The sequence below is a fragment of the Hypanus sabinus genome, chromosome 5 (genome assembly GCF_030144855.1).
Source record: "Hypanus sabinus isolate sHypSab1 chromosome 5, sHypSab1.hap1, whole genome shotgun sequence".
Taxonomy (NCBI): Eukaryota; Metazoa; Chordata; class Chondrichthyes; order Myliobatiformes; family Dasyatidae; genus Hypanus; species Hypanus sabinus.
In genome coordinates, this window is record NC_082710.1 from 106902429 (window position 1) to 106925263 (window position 22835).

A 22835-nucleotide genomic window follows, 5' to 3' on the forward strand; every position below is an offset into this window, starting at 1 on the left:
TGACCGTCCTGATTGTTATCAGCGAAAAGTGCAAAAGCCAGCATCTGTGATGGTATGGGGTGCATCAGTGCCCATGGCATGGGTGAGTTGCATGTATGTGAAGATACCATTGACTCTGAGGTGTATATTAGGATTTTAGAGAGACATATGTTGCCATCAAGGCAATGTCTCTTCCTGGGACGTCCATGCTTATTTCAGCAGGACAATGCCAGACAACATTCTGCACGGCTGCAACAGTGTGGCTTTGTAGACACAGAGTGCGTGTGCTTGACTGGCCTGCTGCCAGTCCAGATCTATCTCCTATTGAAAATGTATGGCACATCATGAAGAGGAGAATCAGACAACGGAGACCACGGACTGTTGAGCTGCTGAGGTCTTATATCAAGCAAGAATGGACAAAATTTCCAGTTGCAAATCTACTACAATTATTATCCTCAGTTCCAAAACGATTAAAAAGTGTTATTAAAAGGAAAGGTGATGTAACACAATGGTAAACATGCCTCTAATCCCAACGTTTGTTCAGTGTGTTGCAGCCATCAAATTCTAACTTTGTATATTTACAAAATACAATTAAGTTGGTCAATAAAACTATTGAAAATCTTTTCTTTGTACTTTTGTCAGTTAAATAAAGGTTCACGTGAATTAACATATCAGAGATTTTTGCTTTTATTGCATTTTGGAAAATATCCCAACTTTTCTGGAAATGGGGTTTGTAATTGCTGGCTAAATTTCACTTTGGGTTTTGTCAGGACCTTGAGGTTCCAGATTCCATCATAGCCTTTGTAGAAACATAGCCAATTCTAAAGACAATGTGAACCACTATGGACTTTTGCCATTATGACAGTATTTAACTGAGTGTAGCAACCAGAGGCAAATACCCCAGTGGTTAGTCTTTCCTTGTACAGGAGGTGTTTGTTGGTGACCAATCATCCCAGCACCAGAATGTTGCTGGCAGGAGCTTTTCAGGACTTATCTTCAACTTGCAGAGGCGTTGGAGTTCTTGCAACTCTTAACATTTATAGATTCCCCTCCCAAAATGCATACTATCAATGGACTGGAAATGTATCATTACTGTAGAGTCCAAATCCAAGGACTCTGACGTTAACAATGAAAGGCTACTATGGAACAAAATGATAGCTCACTTCCACCATTTCCAAGAGTAATTAGAAATGAGAAATAGATGCTGCTCCTTCCAGTGACAGGTAACAAAGGTAAATTTAATCTCTTGCTGTATATAATTTTGCTTTCTATGTTTTTTAATGAACAGCTGCTGCATTCAGCACAGACTTGTGCAGACATTGCATCAATCTTCCATTTTGTACAGTATTTTAAATGGACTAATATTCTAAACCTTTTTTTAAACTCAGAAAATTATTCCAGAGATGCAGAAGCTATTTACATCAAAAAATGAAACATATGTTCTGAAGTTGTGGCCACTCTTTGTGAAGCTTTTGGGAAAGGTAAGATTATAAGTGCTGTTGCTTTTGCTTGCTTCCACTAAGAAATAAAATTTAAGAATGATGAATCAAATACATTTTCAATTCATGTTACTCTTCAGAGGATTTACTGGTTTGTATGAAACTGTAATATTGTAAATTTGTAATATTCTATCTGTAGAGAATGGGTGGGATATGCAAGTTAATCTTTTGGCCTAAGGTTTTCTTATATTGTAAGTTAATCTAACTGCTATATCCTTGCATGTTTTCCATAAAAAATAATTTTTTAAAATTTACAGGTGCTAGAAATCTGAAGTGGATTATGGTGGAAATGTTCCAATAAAAGCCCACTTATAGAATTTTTAAAAAACACTATAAATCAAGAATTGTATTAGAATTTGCTAAATGACATATGTTAATAAAGAAATTGCCCATGTCTTCAGAATGTTAAATTTCACTTTAGCAAAGTAATCATTATTTCCGCTTGTTTTCAAGTCATTGCATCGTGGAGGAAGTTTCATTAACTCTCTCCTGCATTTGGAAGAGTTGGGGTTTCGTAGTGGCTCTCCAGTTGTGAAGAAAATAGCTTTCATTGCTTGGAAAAGTTTGATTGACAATTTTGCTTTAAATCCTGGTATGTAAGACTTATTTTTTATTTTGAGAAAATGAGATTAAAAATTAAATATTCCTTGTACTCCAATATTCCTGGATATTCACATGCTTTCAAACTGTAGGAAAATACAGTGGATTCTGGTTAATTGGGGCGCATCAGGACCAGTACATTTTGGCCCAATTAAGTGGCTGCCCCAATTAGCTGAAGTTTCAAGGAAATAGTTAAAAAGGTATTAGAAGTCAAACTGTCATTTAACTAAATAACAAATTATGTATTTAAATGAAGTGCAGAACAAATTTTAACGCCTACAATACTACAACAGTATTATAAAACTGTATTAGTTCCTAATTGTTATTGACAGAGGAATTCATCCAATGTACCTATATACTGCGAATTTCTTTTGCTTAACTAACTGAACAAAATCAGCATGACTACATAGTGCAGATAATCAACTGCCTTTATACCGAGGATTTCAATGATCGCATCCTCCATTTTCATTGTAGCATTCAAGATGATTGTCAATACCTTCAGATACTTCATAGTTTCTAACTTTACTGAAAACTTTCATTTTCACTCCTAGCAGTTTCTGGTATTTTCAAGCCTGAATGGAGATGACTCTTCTGCTCACTTGGAAACCTCAGTGAGCAGAGCGTTTTGAATTGTCATACTGCTAAATTTTCAATAACTATCATTGACAAAAATCACTGCTTATTGAACAGGAACACATGCAGCTGATGATTATTAAAACTGTTCACTTGAAGCATGGTCTGGAATCTAACTGTCATGCTAAAGCACGAGACCAACACTAGGTAGAAACTGTTTGGCAAGTCTTCTGTTCCCAGTTAAACAGCATAGTATCCCAAATAAATAAAGGTTAATAGCAGCTATTTTCTTGATTAGTGTTTTTTTTTTAAATTTTCCCAACTAGGCAGCTTCTCTGATTTACTGATGACCCAATTACACAGAATCCACTGTACACCATATCTGTTTTTGTGAAGGAGTTACTTTACAATCACTTATATTTCTGTGCTGTCAAAAAAAAAGATCCTTGGGTTTCTGACACTTTGCCCAGCTCTTAGCTAAGGTTGGGCTCTGTCCATTAAGCAGTAGCTATATGTGAGATAAATATGGATGAGAAAGGAAATTTGTCTTCGTTATAAATCCTTCCAATTCTCCCAGTATAACATTCAATAAGACTCATGGCTAGTTTTCACTTCCTCACTGCCTTAGGTTTACTTCGTGTGGAGAACTTTGATACCAGCTCTTTTTAGAAGATAATCGGCATTGTTTGAGCGTGAGGTGCTTTTATCAGTGTCATCAATTCATTCAAATTTAGCTTCCCACTTAAGCATGTGTGGTGTACAGACCAGCTTTATAAATATGAAGAAAGGCTTTCAGGAATTTATTTCTGATAATTATTTCTGTCCCATACATCATCCTCTTCAGTAAATCCATCTTAACTTTTTTTTTGTTTTCAGATATCCTTTGCAGTGCAAAAAGGCTCCGTTTGCTCATGCAGCCATTGAGTTCTATTCATGTCAGGACTGAGGTTCTTGGCCTTGCCAAGCTGGAGGTGTGGTGGTATTTGGCTTTGCGGCTGGGTCCACAATTATCTGCTAACTTTGAACAGGTAGGAATTATCAACAAGTTGCATGCAAAGAGGGGAAATGTGCACTTTGACTCTTCTGAAGTATTTGGCTGCTTGATTTGAGTTCTTTGTACTCTGGTTTTAAGTGTTTTAACCAACACTTCTAGGTTAACATTACCCAGAGCCTGTTCAAATTAGCTCAATGGTCTTGTATGGGGAAATGTTTACCTTGAAACCAGATTGATTAAATCAAAACACTTTAATTGTTTCCTGACCCAATGGTTCTGAAACAGTTGTGCAAAATAAAGACTATTATAACTTTTGTATTTGGTGGGACAATCTGGTGTGGGTTATCGTCAAATCTCTGGGCACTGAGATTTATGCTACAATGCTCAGCTATACTTCAAGAGGAATAGGTAGTTTTCAGTTACTGAAGTTGCAAAGTTGATCCCATTGCATCTCAGTTAATTTGGATCAGTTTTGGTTTAGTAGAAATTTTTTAAATTGTCCAATTCAGTTGTTTTTTCAAAATTAGCTTTATTTTGATTTTTGGCTTAAAGAAATGGGGCAGGTTTGTTGGGGTGGGGAGCATGGGAAAGATACCAAAGGAACAAGTTTCCGACAATGGATTGTCTCCTGAAGTACAAATAGAATTCACATCAGATCAAGATTGCTGTGGAAGGTGAGTAATGCAGGGGGTGTGCCATGGTTGGAGTGGTTAGCATTTGTGGTGTAATGCAGTGTGTCATTGGCATTATTTGCTATGTTTTTCAAGTTTATAAGTACAATATAAATGAAACTTGTATTATGGCAGGTGTGTGTCCCAATGTTACTGAATGCTTTTGGTGCTGATGGAACTACACATTCAACCAGCATATCTTGTAGAACTTCAATCTGTACACCTACAACGCCTGCCTCTGCACAGAAGCCAGGTTAGGATTTGTGAGCTGTGTCCCTCTAGTACGTAACCGTGTTATCTTTTCATTGTTCTTCCTTACTGACATGTGTATGAATTCCCTTCAGCCTTTCCTTTTCCAAGTCCAGCAATGTCAAGAATGCAAAATAATTGCAGCTTCTCTCTCATGCCAGTAATGCAAGCCATGCAGCTTGTGGGAGTCGAAATATTACTTCACTTCCTCACGGGTCCTGCAGTCACTGATCTAGTGAAACAGAACAATCTTCAACTCAGCCTGGGTATGTATCGTGCTTGTTGTCATATGGTTGTTTTGATTTAATAATGCTTTGTGCAGTATCTGTGCTCAATGACCACCAGAACAAAGTAGCAGCTTCATTTATGTTGCTGTGAACATCAACTTGGTACAGTGGGCTTCGCGATTCTTTTAAGTTTAGGGCTTGACAGTTGGTTTTAATGGAGCGGCCTTTACAGCAGAATTTTGTTTAGAGATACAGTGCAGAATAGGTCCTTTGAGCTGCGCAACCCAGCAATTCTTGATTTTTAACTTAATCTAATTATGGGACAGTTTACAATGACCAATCCGCCTACTAACCAGTACATCTTTGAGCTGTGCAAGTAAACCAGGCCACCCAGAGTACAGACTCATTACAGATAATGTTGAAATTGAACTCCAATGCTTCGAGCTGTAATAGTGTCACATCAACTGCTATGCTACCACGGCGGTTAGCGCAGCGTCATGTTGATTGGTTTGCCAGGACCCAGGATGAAGCTCAGAAGCTGGATTTTAAGTGGGTGAGAGTTAAAATGATCATGCTTTGCTTAAGCTGTTAGGAGGGTTAAGTTGCTGTTAATCAGATATTCTGGGCTACTCTGTATGATGTCAAGGATCAACTTTATTCACCATATACATTTACATATTTTACGAAATTGCTGTGGTGTGTTGGCACTACATATAATAAGACAACATTCAACAATTATGCATAATAAAGAATTACATGAAAATAAAACAGAAGTACAGATATTGAAGAAAATGTGTATAAATATCAGCATGTATTTAAATGTAAAGATCATTATAAAAGATGGATTAATGTGTGTAGTGCAGTATCAGAGGTAATGGGGGTAGGGTGACTAACTAGAATGGCTGATCAGATGAACTGCTTGAGGGGAAGAAACTTCTGATTGTGTGAAGTTTTTGTATTAATAGCCTTGTAGCACAGAAGGCAATCGTGCTAGCCCTGGAGCTTTCAAAAGCTCCCTTACTGTGTTCAGTGTTGTGTGAGCCTGCAAAAAATTTCTGTGCAGGGACTGGCGCAAGAGCTTAATGGCACCAAGTGCAACGTACATCTAAGCTGTTCATTTTAAATTCTGTATTCCTTTTATACCCAAAGATGCACCTGCAAAGGCTTATTCCAAAACGTCAGTGTTTATTCACTGCATTTGATGGTTCTGGACCAGTACTGGCTGGAACTTAGCAGAATTGGAGGTGGGTGGGGGGGGGGGGGGGTGGAATTATGTAATTGAAACCTATCGAATACGGAAAGGCCTAAATGGTGTGGATGTGGAGAGGGTGTTTCCTGTAGTGGGGGAATCTAGGACCAGTCTGTAGTGAATCTGTGGAATTCATTGCCACAGTAGGAAAATGTGTTTGAGGACGATTATAAAATGGCCATGATGGAATGGCAGAGCTGACTTGGTGGGCTGAATGAATTCTGCTCCTGTACCTTAAATTCTTATCAAGGATTTGATTTAGATATCAAGGTGGAGCTGAACAAGAAGTCGAGGTGATCACAGCTAGGGTTAATTTTCTTTAATCCAACCTTGTTAATTTAGCTGGATCAAAGCATTTTGGAGATTAACTCAAATTTAAACATGCACAGTATGTTCCAGTAAACTTGTTACACTGCCTTTACCCTATGACATGTTTTGTTTTTACTACTTTCATGTTCTGTCAATAATATATACTTCTGTTTCCGACAGACCCTCTGCAGCATCCGTTAATTAACAGCCCTTCGTTCTTTTGCAAGCATGCTGGCACACTGATCAATGCAGCTAAAGATGCATTCATTTCTGTTGGCAAATTGGGTGAAGGTAAATGGTCTCATAACATCAGTTGGTGTAATTTATTTCATCTTAATTGTATCCAGTAATAGAAACTAAGATGGCTTGGCTCTCTGACCTGTGACACTAAGTGAAGGTGTGTTTAAAGGGTGTTGAAGGTAAATATTGAAAATTGGTATTGGTACAGTTTTATTATTCAGGAAAAGCAACAGGAACAAGCCACGTAATTACAGGTCACCAAGACTAATGTTAGAGGTCAGAAAATTGTTCGAAAAAAGCAAATTCTTCATTTGGAAAAGTAGATGATTAATTTTCACAGAACTGCAGAGATTCATCCAGGGACATCAGTGACACTTTATTGATAGGAGATCCTATCTGATTAATTTTACTTTGGAAAAAGTAGCAAAAAATGTTGAGTTCCTTATTGAAACTTCAGTACAGCTTATAGAGGAGGATGGTCTTGGGCTTCAGAATGACGTTGATCAGCTGGCAAGTAGGCTGGAACAATGGCAAATCGAATTTAATCTTTATAGGTGTATCTTAATGCATTTTGGGAGATCTAATAGGGCAAGGATATACAGTATACCATAAATTTTTTTTGAAAACTTTTTTTATTGCATTTTTAAGTAATTACAGAGTAAAGTATGAAAAAAATGTATATAACCCTTCCCCCCCCTCCCCTTAACCCCTCCCCCCTGACTACCCTATAGAAAAAAAAGAGAAAGAAAGAGAAAAAAAAGAAAGGAAGAGTGCCTGGTTGTTGGAAGATCTCCACATGCTCCATGGAGTTTGTAATAACTTTAATATATATATTTATTTCTTTCCCCAAATAACCAATTGTTTCATTTTCAGAGCATCTATATATTTAGTCCTGTCTTTTGTAAATAAGGGCTCCAAATTTTCAGAAGTGTTTCATATTTATCTCTTAAATTATAAGTAATTTTTTTCTAATGGAATACAGCCATAGATTTCTTTCTTCCAAGAGTCTATACTTAAATATGTATCCGATTTTCAAGTAACTGCGATAGCTTTTTTGGCTACTGCCAGTGCAATTTTTATGAATTCTTTCTGATATTTATTTAGTTTGAGTTTCGGTTTTATCCCTTCAATATCACCTAGTAAGAGTAATATTGGATTATGAGGAAATTGTGTTCCTGTAATTTGTTCCAGTAAAAGTCTTAAATTTGTCCAAAAAGGTTGAAATTTAGAACAAGACCATGTAGAATGTAAAAAAGTACCAGTTTCTTGGTTACATCGGAAACACTGATCAGATAAATTTGGACTTAATTTATTTATTTTTTGTGGTGAAATATATAATTGATGTAGAAAATTATACTGCACTAATCTTAACCAAACATTTATTGTATTTGTCATACTATCAAGACATAGTCTTGACCAATTTGTTTCTTCAATTTTAATATTCAAATCACTTTCCCATTTTTGTCTTGACTTATGGACTCCTTGTTTAATTGCCTGTTTTTGAATCAAATTATATGTACAAGATATAAATTTTTTAATATTTCCTTTTTGAATTAAAATTTCTATTTCATTAGATTTCGGCAATAACATTGTTTGACCTAATTTTTCTCTTAAATAAGCCCTTAATTGAAAGTAACAAAATAAAGTGTTATTTGATACTTTATATTCTTTAATTGATCAAATGACATTAATATACCTCCTTCAAAACAATCTCCTATATATCTAATCCCTTTTTGAAACTAATTATATAAAAGTTGATTGTCCATTGTGAAAGGAATAAGTCTATTTTGAATTAAAGATCTCTTTGCTAATAAAGATTTTTTTGTCTCATCATCAACATTTATCTTATTCTATAAGTCAATCAAGTGTTTTAATATAGGAGATTCTTTCTTTTCCCGTATCCATTTAGATTCCCATTTATATATTAAATCTTCTGGTACGTTTTCTCCTATTTTATCTAGTTCTATTCTAATCCATGCCGGTTTATCTTTCTTGAAAAAAGATGCAATAAATCTAAGTTGATTTGCTTTATAATAATTCTTAAAATTTCGAAGTTGTAATCCTCCTAGATGAAATTTCCATGTCAATTTTTCCAACGATATTCTTGACATCTTACCTTTCCAGAGAAATTTCCTCACATATTTGTTTAACTCTTGAAAAAACTTCTGGGGTAATTGTATTGGTAATGATTGAAATAAATGTTGTAGTCTAGGGAATATATTCATTTTTATAGTATTTACTCTACCCTTCTAATGTTATTGGTAATGCCATCCATTTATCAAGATCTTCCTGAATTTTTTTCAAAAGTGGTGAATAATTTAATTTGTATAAGTTTTTTATGGCATTATCAACTCTTATACCTAAATATTTTATACCATTTGCCGGCCATCTAAATTGAGTTATTAATCGACATTGACTATAATCTCCTTTAGTAAGAGGTAAAATTTCACTTTTAACCCAATTTATTTTATAACCCGATATTTTCCCATATTCTTCTAACCAATAAGATAATTTGCGTAGTGAATGTAATGGATTGGTTAAATAAAGTAAAACATCATCAGCAAATAAGTTAATCTTGTATTCTTCCTGATTAACTCTGAAACCCTTAATACCTGGGTCCATTCTAATTAATTCAGCTAGTGGCTCTATTGCCAACACAAACAAAGCAGGTGATAATGGACAACCTTGCCTAGTTGATCTTGTTAACTGAAATTATGTTGAAATTTGACCATTTGTCACTACTTTAGCTTTGAGATTAGTACTTAAGGTTTTAATCCATTTTATAAATGATGTTCCTAATCCATATTTTTCCAATGCCTTAAATAAAAAATCCCATTCCAATCTATCAAATGCTTTTTCTGCATCTAAAGCAACTGCCACATTCGTTTCCTCCCTCTTTTGCACTAAATGGATTATACTAAATAACCGGGTTACATTATCTGCCGATTGTCTATTTTTGATCAATCCTGTTTGATCTATATGCACTAATTTTGGTAAGCATTTAGATAATCTATTAGATAAGATTTTTGCTATTATTTTATAATCGGTGTTTAATAAAGAAATAGGTCTATATGATGCTGGTTTTAAAAGGTCTCTATCTTTTTTTGGCAATACTATTAAAGTAGCTGTTGAAAAAGATTCTGGAAGTTTATGCGTTCTTTCCGCTTGTATTAACTCCATAAAAGGAGGGATTAATAAATCTTTAAACTTTTTATAAAATTCAGGCGGAAAACCATCTTCTCCTGGAGATTTATTACTTTGAAGTGTTCCCAGAGTTTCTTCAACCTCCTTCAATGTAAAAGGCATACCTAATCCCTTCTGTTCTTCTGTATTTAATTTTGGAAGAGTTATTTGTGATAAAAATCCTTCTATCTTAACGTCATCATTCTTTGATTCTGATTTATACAACTCAATAAAAATTCTTAAAAGCCTCATTAATTTCTAGAGGCTTATAAGTAATTTCATTCACTTTTGTTTGAATTGCATTTATTGTTTTAGAAGTCTGATCTGTTTTTAACTGCCATGCAAGGACTTTATGTGATCTTTCACCTAGTTCATAATATCTCTGTTTAGTTCTCATAATTGCTTTTTCTGTTCGATATGTCTGGAGTGTATTATATTTTAACTTATTAATAAGTTGTCTTTGTTTTTCTTCTGTCATATTTCTTTGAGATTCTTTTTCTAATTTTATAATCTCTTTTTCCAATTGATCTATTTCTATCATATATTCCTTCTTAATTTTAAGAAGTATAACTTATTATCTGGCCTCTCAAATATGCTTTCATTGCTTCCCACAATATAAATTTATCATCAACTGAATGTAAATTTGTATCTAAAAAGAACTGAATCTGCTTTTTCATAAAATCACAAAAATCTTGACGTTTTAGTAGAATTGAATTAAATCGCCATCTATAAATTGATTCCTCTTTATCTATCCTTATCATTGTCATTATTAAAGGAGAGTGATCAGACAATATTCTTGCTTTATATTCCACATTTTTCACTCTATCTTGAGTATTCGTTGATAATGGGAAAAAATCTATCCTTGAGTATGTTTTATGTCTATTTGAATAAAATGAATAATCTCTTTCTTTTGGATTGATTCTTCTCCATATATCAATCAAATTTAAGTCTTTCATCAATGATAGAGTTAATTTTACTACTTTTGATTTTGTAATAGCCTTTGTTGATCTATCTAAAACTGGATCTAAACAAAAATTAAAATCTCCACCTATTAATATTTTATCATGTGCGTTAGCCAAATTCAAAAAGACCTCCTGTATAAATTTTACATCATTTTCATTTGGTGCATAAATATTCATAAGAGTCCATAGTTCTGAAAAAATTTGACAATGTATAATTAAATATCTTCCTGCCGAATCAATTAATACATTTTGTATTTTAATTGGTAAATTTTTATTAACCAAAATTGCAACTCCTCTTCGCCTTTGAGTTAAATGAAGCTGCAATAACATTTCCAACCCAGTCTCTTTTTAATTTCTGATGTTCTATGTCCGTTAAATGAGTTTCTTGTAAGAAAGCTATATCTATTTTCATTTTTTAAATATATGTTAAAATTCTTTTTCTTTTTATTGGTCCATTAAGCCCATTAACATTAAAACTTAAAAAATTCAATAAATTAGTCATTGTTTTTAATTATGTTACTCCAATCTATAATAATACCTAATCTTTCAACTTTCATGGTATCCTGGGAAATCTTTTTAGAAGTCTCCATGTTGCTATGTGTGTCCCCACCAATCATCCAGGCAAAAAGACAGAAGAAAAATGGAATATAAAGAAAAAAACAAAATACCCCTCTACTAATGTTGTGAAAGAAAAAAAACATTACCCCCCCCCCCCATTGTACGGGTCTTGGCAATCGCCATGATTACACACGTGAATCCCGTAGTAACCGATTCAAAGCTCACCAGCCCCCCCCCGCAACATAAAAAGTATATATTATAAAAAAAGAAAAAACATACTATTCTCAATTAATATTTCTAAAATTTTACTTTTCTCCCTTATACCATCCTTAAATGTCCATCAGTTCCATTCGCTAACTCTGTCTTCGTCTTTAACCATTACATTTAGAAGTCTCTACGTTTAATTAGCGAATAGATGGAAGTTTTTGTGCGAACACCTCCGCATCTCGATAATCGGAAAAAAATCTTTTTCCCTCCTCCAAAAAAATTATCAGTGTTGCTGGGTGACACATTAAAAACTTATAACTTTTTTCCCATAAGACTTTTTTAGCTGGATTAAATTCTTTCTTTCTCTTCAAAAGGTTATAACTTATATCAGGATAAAAAAGAACTGGTTTCTCTGCTATCATCAATGGACCCTTTCTTCTTTTGGCACCTTGAGCAGCCGCCCTCAAAATCTTTTCTTTATCCTGGTATCTTAAACATCTTATCAAAATTGATCGCGGATTTTGATCATCTAGATCTTGGCCTTAAGGCTCTGTGCACCCTTTCAATCTCAATTGAAGTTTCTTCTCCCATTTCCAATTTTTCAGGAATCCATTTTTGAAAAAAATTTATTGGGTCTTCTCCTTCAGTATCTTCTTTAAGTCCAACAATTTTAATATTGTTGCGTCTACTAAAATTTTCAAGCTTATCAATTTTTTTCCACGAGTTGTTTTCTTTCTGATGTCCAGGCATTATTATAATCTTCCATATTCTTCATTCTTCCATCCATATCTTCCATTTTGACTTCCAAATCTGTAATTTTCTTTTCCATTTTTTCCTGTTTCTTTGTCATTTTATCAAACATAGCCTCCATATTTATTGTTTTTCCTTTAATTACTTTTAATGCATTTAATTTATGCATTATTTGCCTCAGTCTTTTTTGTATTTTCAGAGGAACTTTCATCTCCATCTTCGTCTGATTTTTTCCAGAGAGTCCGACTCTCTCTCAGATTCACTTTCACTGTCGGTTTCAGTCACTGCTGGGTTTTGTAGTTCTGGTTGCTCTCGTTTGCGCATGCTCATTCCTTTACGCTTGCGCAGTTCTCGTTGATCTTTTCCTTTAGAAATGGCCAATGCTGCTGCAGTCTCCTGTTCTGTTTCACCGGTGATGTGTTGTACCTGAGTCCGCAGTTCTTCGGTAGAAGTAGGCCTTGATTCTGTTCCAACTTGAGCTGTCTTCGCGGTGGTAGTTTTCTTCGTCCTCTGTTTATGAGGCATAGCTTAAAACAATCCGGAGTAGTTTATAAGTAACCTTAAAAAAGTATTGATTAACTTTTCTTCACTTAAACATTAATTTATTAACTTTTTTACGGGAGGGCTGGGTTCCAGCGTCTCTATCCTACGTCATCACGTGACCTCCCCTCAGTATACCATAAATTGTTGGGCTCTAGGGAGCATTAAGTGACACAAAGGGCCTTGGTGTTTTGGCCCTTAGATCCCCAAAGGTGGTGTTACAAATAGATACAGTAATTTTTTTTTAGTATGTGTTTGCTAACTTTTCCTTGTTGTCATCTATAGATACCCTGCTTAACCTTATCTGGCAGCATCTGATCAGCTTTGTGAAAAATGGTATTGATGCAGGTTGGTTGAATTTTATGCATTTATTTAGTGATACAGTGCGGAATAGGCCCTTCAGAATAGTGTTTGAGCCGCGCTGCTCCAGCAACCCCTGACCACGCAGATTTAACCACAACCTAATCACAGGACAATTTACAGTGACCAATTATCCTACCTGGTGCATCCGGGGGAAGACTCGCGCATTCTACGAATCAGATGTACAGAAACTCCTTACAAATTGTGCTGGAATTGAACTTGAACTCCGATGCCCTGAGCTGTAATAGTATCGTGCTAACTGCTACGCTACTGTAGTGTCTGAGGAGTAGATCTATTAAGGATTACAGCCATATAAACTTAAATGTCTTCCTGGCCACATTAGACATTCTTAAGAATTTCTTAAGTGTGATGTAGGTAGTTAAACTGTAACCTTGGAAACTTTACCAAAGAATCTGAAAATCCAAGTTTCTAATTTTAAATTATACTTTAAATTCAGGCTCAAAGAAGGAACGACAAGTATCAGAGCTATTGACACTGCTACTACAGGCATTGCAGCAGGTGGTAACTTTGGATGCTGTCACAGCACACAGAGCTTTAGTAAGTACAGTAAATCTTTAGACAATGTGCTGTACTTGTATCTCACTTTAGTAGTGTAGGATTATCCACAGAGCATTTCAGATATCTTTTGTAAGGTTCATCATCTGTGTATGACCAAATGAAACTGAATATTGGTGGTACACTGTGATTCTGTGGACAAAGCAATAAAGTTAAAGGTTTATAAATCAGTAGTAGACAATTTGTCCTGGTAGATCCACGCTGGTTCTATAAAAGCAATCCAATTGGTACCACTTTCATATTTTTCCTGCATTGCTGCTATTATTTTCCTTTTTCAAACACTGAAGTTTTTCTTATGGGAAATCTGAATTAGATCTGTCTCTTTCAATTCTGTAATATGTTCCATGGAAGGTATTTTTCCTCCACTCACTTTTGTCTCCTTGGTGTTATTCTATATTCATTTTGCATCCTCTCAGTTCTTTACTTTTCTCTAAGTGAGAAGCTATTGACTGTTACTTTTATACTGAGCTCATCCAACATGACCAATCTATTTTATCTCACTCTGAAATTCCTTTTGAAAATCAGTAACATTAGCCCAATCCCATTTGCCTCACCAATTTTACTTAATTTATTGAGGTACAGCGCAGATCATGTCTAACCAATTTTGGAGCTTTTTGAGGAAGTTACCTGGAAAGTTGAAGGGAAGGTAGTGGATGTTGTCTACAAGGTCCTGCATGGGAGGTCGGTCAGGAATGTTAAGTAGCATGGTATTCAGGATGTGGAGTAAATTGCATTAGACACTGGCTTTGTGGAAGAAACCAGAGAGTGGTAGTAGAGGGTTCCCGTCTGACTGGAGGCCTGTGTCTAGTGGAGTTCTGCAGGGATTGGTGCTGGGTCTGTTGTTGTTTATCATCCAGATCTAGATATAGATGACAAACAAACAACAGACCCAGCTCCGATCCTTGCTGATCCAGTTAAAGCGCATTGTCATCTGGATCAGCAAATTTGCGGATGACACCAAGATTGGGGGTGTAATGATCAGTGAGGAAGGCTGTCATGACTTGCAGAGGCATCTGTGTCGGTGGAAAAATGGGCTGAAAAAAATGGCAGATAGAATTTAATGCAGACAAATGTGAGGTTTTGCAGTTTGTTTGGACCAACTGGTCTTGCACAGGAAGCAGTTGGGCACTGAGGAGTGCTGTAGAACAAAAGGATCTGGGAATACAGGTCCATAATTCATTGGAAGTCGTGTCACAGGTGGGTAAGGTTGTAAAGAAAGCTTTTGGCACATTGGTTGTAAAAGACATTGGTGAGACCTAATTCATAATATCGTCTGCAGTTCTGGTCACTTACCTACAAGAAAGATGTAAATAAGGTTGAAAAAGTACAGAAAACATTTGCAAGAATGTTATCTGAACTGGAGGACCTGAATTATAAGGAAAGATTGAATATGTTAAAACTTTATTTTTTGGAACGTAGAAGATTGAGAAGGATGTGACAGAGGTATATAAAATTGCAGGGCATAAGTGGGCTAAATGCAAGCACACTTTTTTCTACTGAGGTTGGGTGGGACTACAACTTGAGGTCATGGGTTAAGGGTAAAAGGTGAAAAGGTTTAAGAGGAACATGAGAGGAAATCTCTTCATATAGAGGGTTGTGTGGTTTCAGAACAAACTATCAGCACAAGTCATGCACATGAGCATGCTTTTAAGAGAATTTTGGTACATAGGTACATGGACGGTGGGGGTATAGAGGGCTGTGGTCCTGGTGCAGGTCGATAGCAATAGGCAGTTTAAATGGTTCTAGGCTAGAGGGGCTGAAGAGCCTGTTTCTGTGCTGTACTTTTCTATGACTATTTCAACTTTAAATTTGCAGATCAGAGCTATTTACTGGTTTGAGAGATATTTGTAATTTTTTCTTGACATTTTAATCATAATTTCCTTAATCTGATTAGTTGCTCAGCTTGTTTGATGACATATCAAGTCTACTGTTCTGACATCTGTCAGCAGCAGTTTGTTGCTACAGGCTTTCAGTGAATCCTTTTGAGTTTTCTTCAAGGTCATCAGCAGGCTCTTATTGTTCTGCAAGTTATCTGGTATATCATTTGGGAAGTGACTAGTTTCAAAACAAGTTAATTGTATGCACTTTATAATTTTTACTCAAGTGTGTGTAATTAATAGAAGCTTTGGTAAAGCAACTATCACAATTCTTTAGTCTAAAGTTTTAATTTTGCATTTTGTTACTAATGCTAACCAAAATGTATAAACCCGTCATTGAGGATGTTTTAGATTTTCTTGCCCTTTTTTATTTTAACTTTTCTGTTAATCCTTGGGCACCTTGCGCACCACCCCCACATGGTACCACGCCTAAGGACATCAGGTTTGAGCCTAGTGAATATTGAGTGCATGATGAAAGACAATATCTGTGCACTTGGTTCATTGGAGGTGCTGAGAATAAACATTGAACTTTTACTATTAGCCCAAATTGAGACTAAATTGGAGATTTAAATATTTAGCTTTGTTCTTTGTATCATTTACACTCTGCTTTTTTTGTCAGCTGAACCACCTAGAAAACTGGTTTACCTGTTCAAGCTTTATGTTGTCCAGACAACTTTGGGAATTATTTTTCTCTGGAATGGAATCTTGCCTGATAAACTACTGTGTAGTGGATTGAATAAACAAATTAAGAGTTAGTGGGGGAAAAAAATCAGTTTACGAACATGTGTTATTGACTTGTTTTGGTTTTATTTCTAGGGTCTTATAGAAGCAACTGTCAAAGGACTCCCTCAAAAGGTCTTGGGATCACCAGCATACCAGGTTGCCAACATGGACATTCTGAATGTATGAATGTACTTTGTGCTATATTGTGATGTGAAAGTAGGAAAAAAGATGACTGGAATGAGTGAAATACAATTTTTTTTTTGACACAAGTATGCATGAAGATGTTGAGTTACTTTTTATAGAAAGAAGTCTGAAAAATGAGTGCTTTTGTAAAGTTGTACATGAATTAGACAATCTGTTTTCATTTTGTTAATTAGAATTGTGTAGCTTTGCATATAACAAGCATATTGGGTGGCTCAACATTGCACTTCCCTTTTCATTTTAGATCATGTCTGATTGTTCATTTTATTTAATCAAAATTTGTATTTTCAGGGCACTCCAGCGCTCTTCCTGATCATCTTGCTCTTCCACAACAGCTTAGTGGAATGTTGTGTGGTTGAAGAAAGGTACATTTCAAATAATGTGGTATTATAAATGTTAAGGATTTTTTTTTTTACAGTTGCTGTTATTTTGATTACCTTACTGGATGTGTTTTGAAATGCACTTCTTTTAATATTGATAGCAACATGAGGTGGCACAGTAGTGTAGTGGTTAGCAGAAGACTTTGCAGTACAGGCGACCTGGGTTCATTTCCTACGACTGCCTGTAAGTTCTCCCCCTGTGCTCTACATTTCTTCCAGGTGCTCTGATTTCCTTCCAGTCCAAAAATGTACCAGTGGGTAGGTTAATTAGTCATTGTAAATTGTCCCGTGAAATCAGAGGATTGCAGGGCAGTAAATAATAAATGAGGAACCTTTTAAGTGAGTTATCACTAAAGTTTTAAAAAGGAAAAGTGTATGCCCATGGGGAATAGCAGGGTGGGTGCTCTAATTGTTGAATTCAGAATCATAGTGGCTATGAACAGTCACTTGTACAAAATGGAAGCGAGTCTTCTACCTGGCAACTTCCACCTGCCAACCAGTTAGTACCCTCTGTATTAATCCCATTACCCCACACCTGGTCTTTGGCTCTCTGTGCCTCAGTGATTCAACTGTTCATCTGGTCGTTCATGATTTCATCAACACAATTACGGATGGTGAGGGGAGTTTCCTGCAGTCCACTCAAAATTTTATACACTTAATTATGTCCTAACTTGTCTTCTCTGCTCCAGGGAGAACATACCTAGCCCCTAGTCTCTACTCATAAGTACTTCATCCCAAGTAATGTCCTGGTGAATTTTCTCTGCATTGTTGCATCTTTGCTATATCTTTGTGACAAGACTGCATGCAGTCTTCTCAGCTGAGGAATCCTAACCATGTTATCTATCTGTACTAACAGTTTCAAGGATCTGTGTCCTTGCATTTGGACCTGCTGCAGGTTCTCAACTAGAAACATCAACTATCGCTTTGTCTCCACAGATTCTGTCTGACCTACTGAGTTCCTCCAGCAGCTAGCTTGCTTTTTTTTCCCGCTCTCCTTTTCCATAATCTGCCCCCACTTCCACCCCACCCCAAGGAAAAAAACTTCCTCCAGTTAATCAGCTAAATCTCACTAGGGAGAGGGGTCCATTTCAATTCTCAGCCCATCTGCAGCCTGTTCGCATCTCCCTGAAATTTGTTACTATCTTCATTTCACTACCATTATGACCTGTATGCCTCTACTTCATCATTACAAAGATTAAAAACTGATCTTTGGTACTAAATTTTAGGGGCTTGCAATGTATGTTGAAAGTTTAGGAAGTCTTCATTCTTATTCTTCAACCTCTTCTTAAACCAGGGTTCCCAGTTTGGAGTCCAGGGACCCCTCAGTTAATGTTCGGAGTCTATGGTGTAAAAAAAAAACTTTAGGAACCCCTGTTTCATAGTTCAAAGTAAATTTGCTATCAAAGTACATACAGTCCTATGAAAAAGACTTAGTACATTTAAAAAAAATGCAAAGCAAAGATGATTTCAAAAATGAAAAGTTTCTGAATATCAAAGTTTACTATAAAGAGCAGTGAAGAATAAAAAAAAATAAATCAATATTTGGTGTGACCACTCTTTGCCTTTAAAACTGCATCAGTGCAGTTTTGTAAGAAAATTGGCTTATAGGTTGTTCCAAGCATTTTGGAGAACTTGCTACAGTTCTTCTGTAGACTTTGGCTGTCTCGCTTGCTTCTGTCTCTCCAGGTAATCCCAGGTAGCCTCATAGGATCATAGAAAACCTACAGCATGATGCAGGCCCTTCAGCCCACAATGCTGTACCGGACATGAACTTTAGAAATTACCATGGGTTACCCATAGCCCTCTATTTTTCTAAGCTCTATGTACCTATCCAAGAGTCTCTTAAAAAACCCTATGTATCTGCCTCCACCACTGTTGCTGGCAGCCTATTCCATATACTCACCACTCTTGATGTTGCGATCAGGGCTCTGGAGATCATTCCATCTGAAACCATTTTTCTTTTAAAATACCTGAAACTTTTGCACGATACTGTATAAGTATCCTGAGGTTCGATTTCTTGTGGGCATTCACAGTAAATGCAAGGTAACTCAATAAAATCCCTCTAGTTCTACAATGAGGTATGGAGGCCTGGTTTGTTCTTGATCATTCCAGGGCTTCCTTTCTGTCCTGCGTTGCAATGTTCACTATCGGTACTGAGCACTCAACCCTTTTTCTCTTTCCTAAATACCATTAAGTCAACCACACCTCTTAATTTCCCAACCTTTATTAAAAACTCATGGGCTTAGACTGGACAAATTTAGACATTACTTTTTTACACTCTAGATCTGATTCTAAGGTCTTAATATTTTATGTTGCTCTTTATTTTATATAAGCTAATCTGCACTCCTGTCCCCCTTTCAGAGTGACCCTTCCTGTCCCAAACTTCCTGTCATATTGCTTTTATACAACTTTCTTTAGCATGAGCAGATCTTCCTGCAATGACAGAGCATCTCAACAGAGCTGAGACTAATCACTTGGATGATGCCCGTCCCAACTCAGAGGTGCAGTCTCTTCTGAGCCATTCCTAGCTATTCAGTTATGTGTGCGATCTTCTTATTGCTGGAGAATTACTTAATATCCTTAACCACTTAAAATCTGCCTGCAGTACTTTGTTCCTTTCTCTATAGGTTTAGACTCACTGTTTTTCAGTTTGTAACTTAAGAATTTTCTGCAGCCACTTTACGATGACCTTATTAAGACATAGGAACAGATTTAGCCCATTGAGCCCATGGAGTCTGCTTCATCATCGCATCATGGATCCCACTCAACCCCATACACCTACCTTCTCACCAGATCCTTTGATGTCCTGACCAATCAGGGTACTATCAACTTCCCCGTTAAATATATCCAGGGACTTGGCCTCCCCCACAGATTTATGCAGAGCATTCCATAGATTTACTACTCTAGCTGAAAAAAAAATTCTTCCTTACCTCTATTCTAAAGGGTTGACCCTTAATTTTGTGCCCTCTGGATGCCTCCATTATAGGAAACATTCTCTCCACATACACCCTATCTAGTCCTTTCAACATTTGGTAGGTTTCAATGAGACCCCCCCCCCCCCCCCCGCATTCTTCTAAATTCCAGTGAGTATAGGCCGAAAGCTGCCAAAAACTCCTTGCATATTAACTCCTTCATTCCTGGAATCACCCTCATGAATCTCCTCTGGTCTTTCTCCAATGATAACACATCCTTTCTGAGATATGAGGCCCAAAACTGTTGACAGTATTCTTAGCAACAGGTACAATTCTGGAATTGCTTCTACAACCGCGAATAGCTGTCTGCTCCTTCAACTGCAGAAACCCTAAACATGCTGTCTAGACTCTTCCTCCCTCCTGACCAAAGAGGTGTTTTGAGTGGAGTAAAAAGCAAATAAATCTCTTCCATTAGATTCTTCCAGACAGGAATGAATAAATTCGAGGGCCTTCAGGAACTGAATTTAGTTGCTATTGTGCACTTAATATACATGTAAACTCCAAAGCTAATTTTGTTTTGTGGTATCTTGAGTGGGTAATACTTAATTTTATAATTGAAGATGTTGAAGTTTGTAATAGTACCATAACAATAAATTAGTTAAATTTTTGTTTTCCTGACTATTAAGGAATGTTTCCAGCTGATATGTAATTCTAATTTTTATTTTTAATATACAATTAGATTTTTCACTATTCTCGAGATTCTCGTTGGTTACGGATTGTCTGGCCCCACGTGCTCACTGGCATTTAGTGAGTCAGTTTTAAATGTTGTTAACCAGTCTGCAGCACTGGCAGCAAACAAAGAGCACCTCTGGAGAATGTGGAGCATTGTTGTTAATCCGCTGACTGATCGGGTCACCCAGGTATGTATGAATGAATACTGTCATTTTCCATTTCAACCCTTGTAAATCGCCTTTGAGAGTTAAACATGGCATTCCTTGGATAATTTTAAACAAACTGTACTCTCAGTTTTTGAAGTAAAGCAGTGATTGTTTTTATTTTGTATTTTTGTGATTTGTATCATTCTTTGCTTCTTTAGACAAATGAAGTAAATCAAGGAGACGCATTAGAGCATGACTTCCGTGCTATGTACATTGCATTGACACTACCAATCAACCACTTGTTTACCAAACAAAATCTTCCTCAGGTAATATTGACTTTAGGTATGGCAAAACTTATGTTGTACCTTGTTCTGGTCTCAAGTTATGGAAGCTGAGAGTTAGGTGCAAACATAAATTTGAAATGATGGGATTACGGAGCAACGCACACAAAATGCTGGCTGTGGCTCTTCATCAGGAACTAGAAAGGAAAGGCAAGACCAGAATCCCTCCACAGATCTACCTAACCGCTGAGTTCCTCCATTGTTTTGATTCCTGCAGTTGCAGTCTTGTGTCAACAAGGAACTTATCTTCCTTTAATGTAGAAAGATTAGAAAGTTTTCCTCTAGCAAAGGATGTGGAATAACAAGATAGAGCTCTTCAGGAGGCTTGACAGGGTGAGAATTCATATGCAGTGGCACATAGGATCAACTTCATACATTTAATAGATAACTTGAGAAATCTTGTATACTGCACTTTGGATTTTTTTTAAAAAAGAGACTTAAAAGGATGGTGGTGAGGCATTATTAATCTGTAAATAGTCTGAAGAAAGGACATTGGGCATGCTGTCAGGGGTTCCCAAACTGGGGTCCATAGACTCCACTGTTAAAGGTAAGGTTTCATGACATACAAGTTGGGGACCCCTATTTGTATGTGGTTTTCAGTAGTATTTAGTTTTTTGTCTATTGATGCTGAAGTGAGTTTAGGCACGTTTTTGGGTAGGTAACGTAGATTGGGAGTTTAGACTTGTTCTACTAATTAGTTTCATTTGGGGGATGGATGGGCATAACAGTATTCTGAAAGTCCATTGAAAATGGTTCTAGCTGTAATCAATCTGCTTAATAGTATAGGTATTTGCTTTGCTTAATCATTGAAGATTGCATATACAAAATGGTCTATGTTCAATGTAAATGTTTTTCCTTTTAGTCTAATGAAAATTGTATTTTATTGTACCCTCTTTCCAGTCTACAGTGAAGTCAGTGCTGAAAACATGGGCTGATTTATATAAAACATTTGCACGTTGTGCAGCTTTGGTGGCAACAGCAGAAGCCAATGTATGCTGTGAGGAGCTGAGTGTCAAAATATTAGCAATATTGGATGATGACTCTTTTTCTGTAAGTATCTTTTTGAATTTAGCAAGCCATTTATTGGGTGACGTCAAATAGCCGTGGGTTAAGAGTCATAGTCATAGAACACTGCAGCACAAGAATAGGCCCTTGGGTCCATCAAATCTGTGCCAAACTTATCTGCACCCAGACCATAGCCCTCCCATCCAAGTGCCTTTTCAAATTTCTGTTGAGTGTTGAAATTCAACCTGCATCCACCACTTGTGCTGGCAGTTTGTTCCAAATTCTCACCATCCTCTGAGTTTAGAAGTTCTGCTTTAAACATTTCACCTTTAACCAGTAACCTCTGTTTGTAGTCTCATCCAACCTCAGAGGGGCGGGGGGGGGGGGGGTGGTGGGCAACTGCTTGGATCTTCCCTATCTATACCCTTCATTGTTTTGTATACCAAAACTCCACACTTTTTCCTCTAACTTGGGTCCTCATGTCCTGGTGAAGTCCTTTTAAATTTTCTCTTTCAATCTTATTGACATTTTTCCTGTAGGTCCTATAGATTCATTTTTGGTTCTGTTATTATCAGATTTTTCATGGCAGTTCAATAATTACAGTTGTGTTGAGATTGGCAGTTTTTTTAATATATATGGATGGTGGAACAGTAAACCAATCTTAAAATCATAACTGCCACTTTGTGATTTATTCTGTAATTACTGTGCCCTTTATAGGCACCAGCAGGTAGTTTACAAGATGGGCCATGGTGTGTGATTTACTGTTTAGTGCATTGTAAATGTAGGTACTCC

General features: G+C 36.4%; 1 protein-coding gene across 4 annotated transcripts in view; it reads left to right on the forward strand.

Moving 5' to 3' along the window:
- rif1 (replication timing regulatory factor 1) overlaps window positions 1-22835 on the forward strand; it is a 115780-nt gene that overhangs the window by 49727 nt on the left and 43218 nt on the right. For 2 of the 4 annotated variants that reach the window (XM_059970296.1, XM_059970293.1), the window contains exons 8-20: window positions 1368-1460; window positions 1932-2070; window positions 3528-3679; window positions 4452-4569; window positions 4661-4831; window positions 6531-6641; window positions 13076-13138; window positions 13608-13708; window positions 16420-16506; window positions 16819-16892; window positions 20559-20739; window positions 20916-21023; window positions 21939-22088. In XM_059970296.1, the coding sequence (XP_059826279.1) occupies window positions 1368-1460; window positions 1932-2070; window positions 3528-3679; window positions 4452-4569; window positions 4661-4831; window positions 6531-6641; window positions 13076-13138; window positions 13608-13708; window positions 16420-16506; window positions 16819-16892; window positions 20559-20739; window positions 20916-21023; window positions 21939-22088 (1548 nt within the window). The remainder of the gene's footprint in view (window positions 1-1367; window positions 1461-1931; window positions 2071-3527; window positions 3680-4451; window positions 4570-4660; window positions 4832-6530; window positions 6642-13075; window positions 13139-13607; window positions 13709-16419; window positions 16507-16818; window positions 16893-20558; window positions 20740-20915; window positions 21024-21938; window positions 22089-22835) is intronic. The other 2 variants (XM_059970294.1, XM_059970295.1) reach the window with 2 other exon arrangements.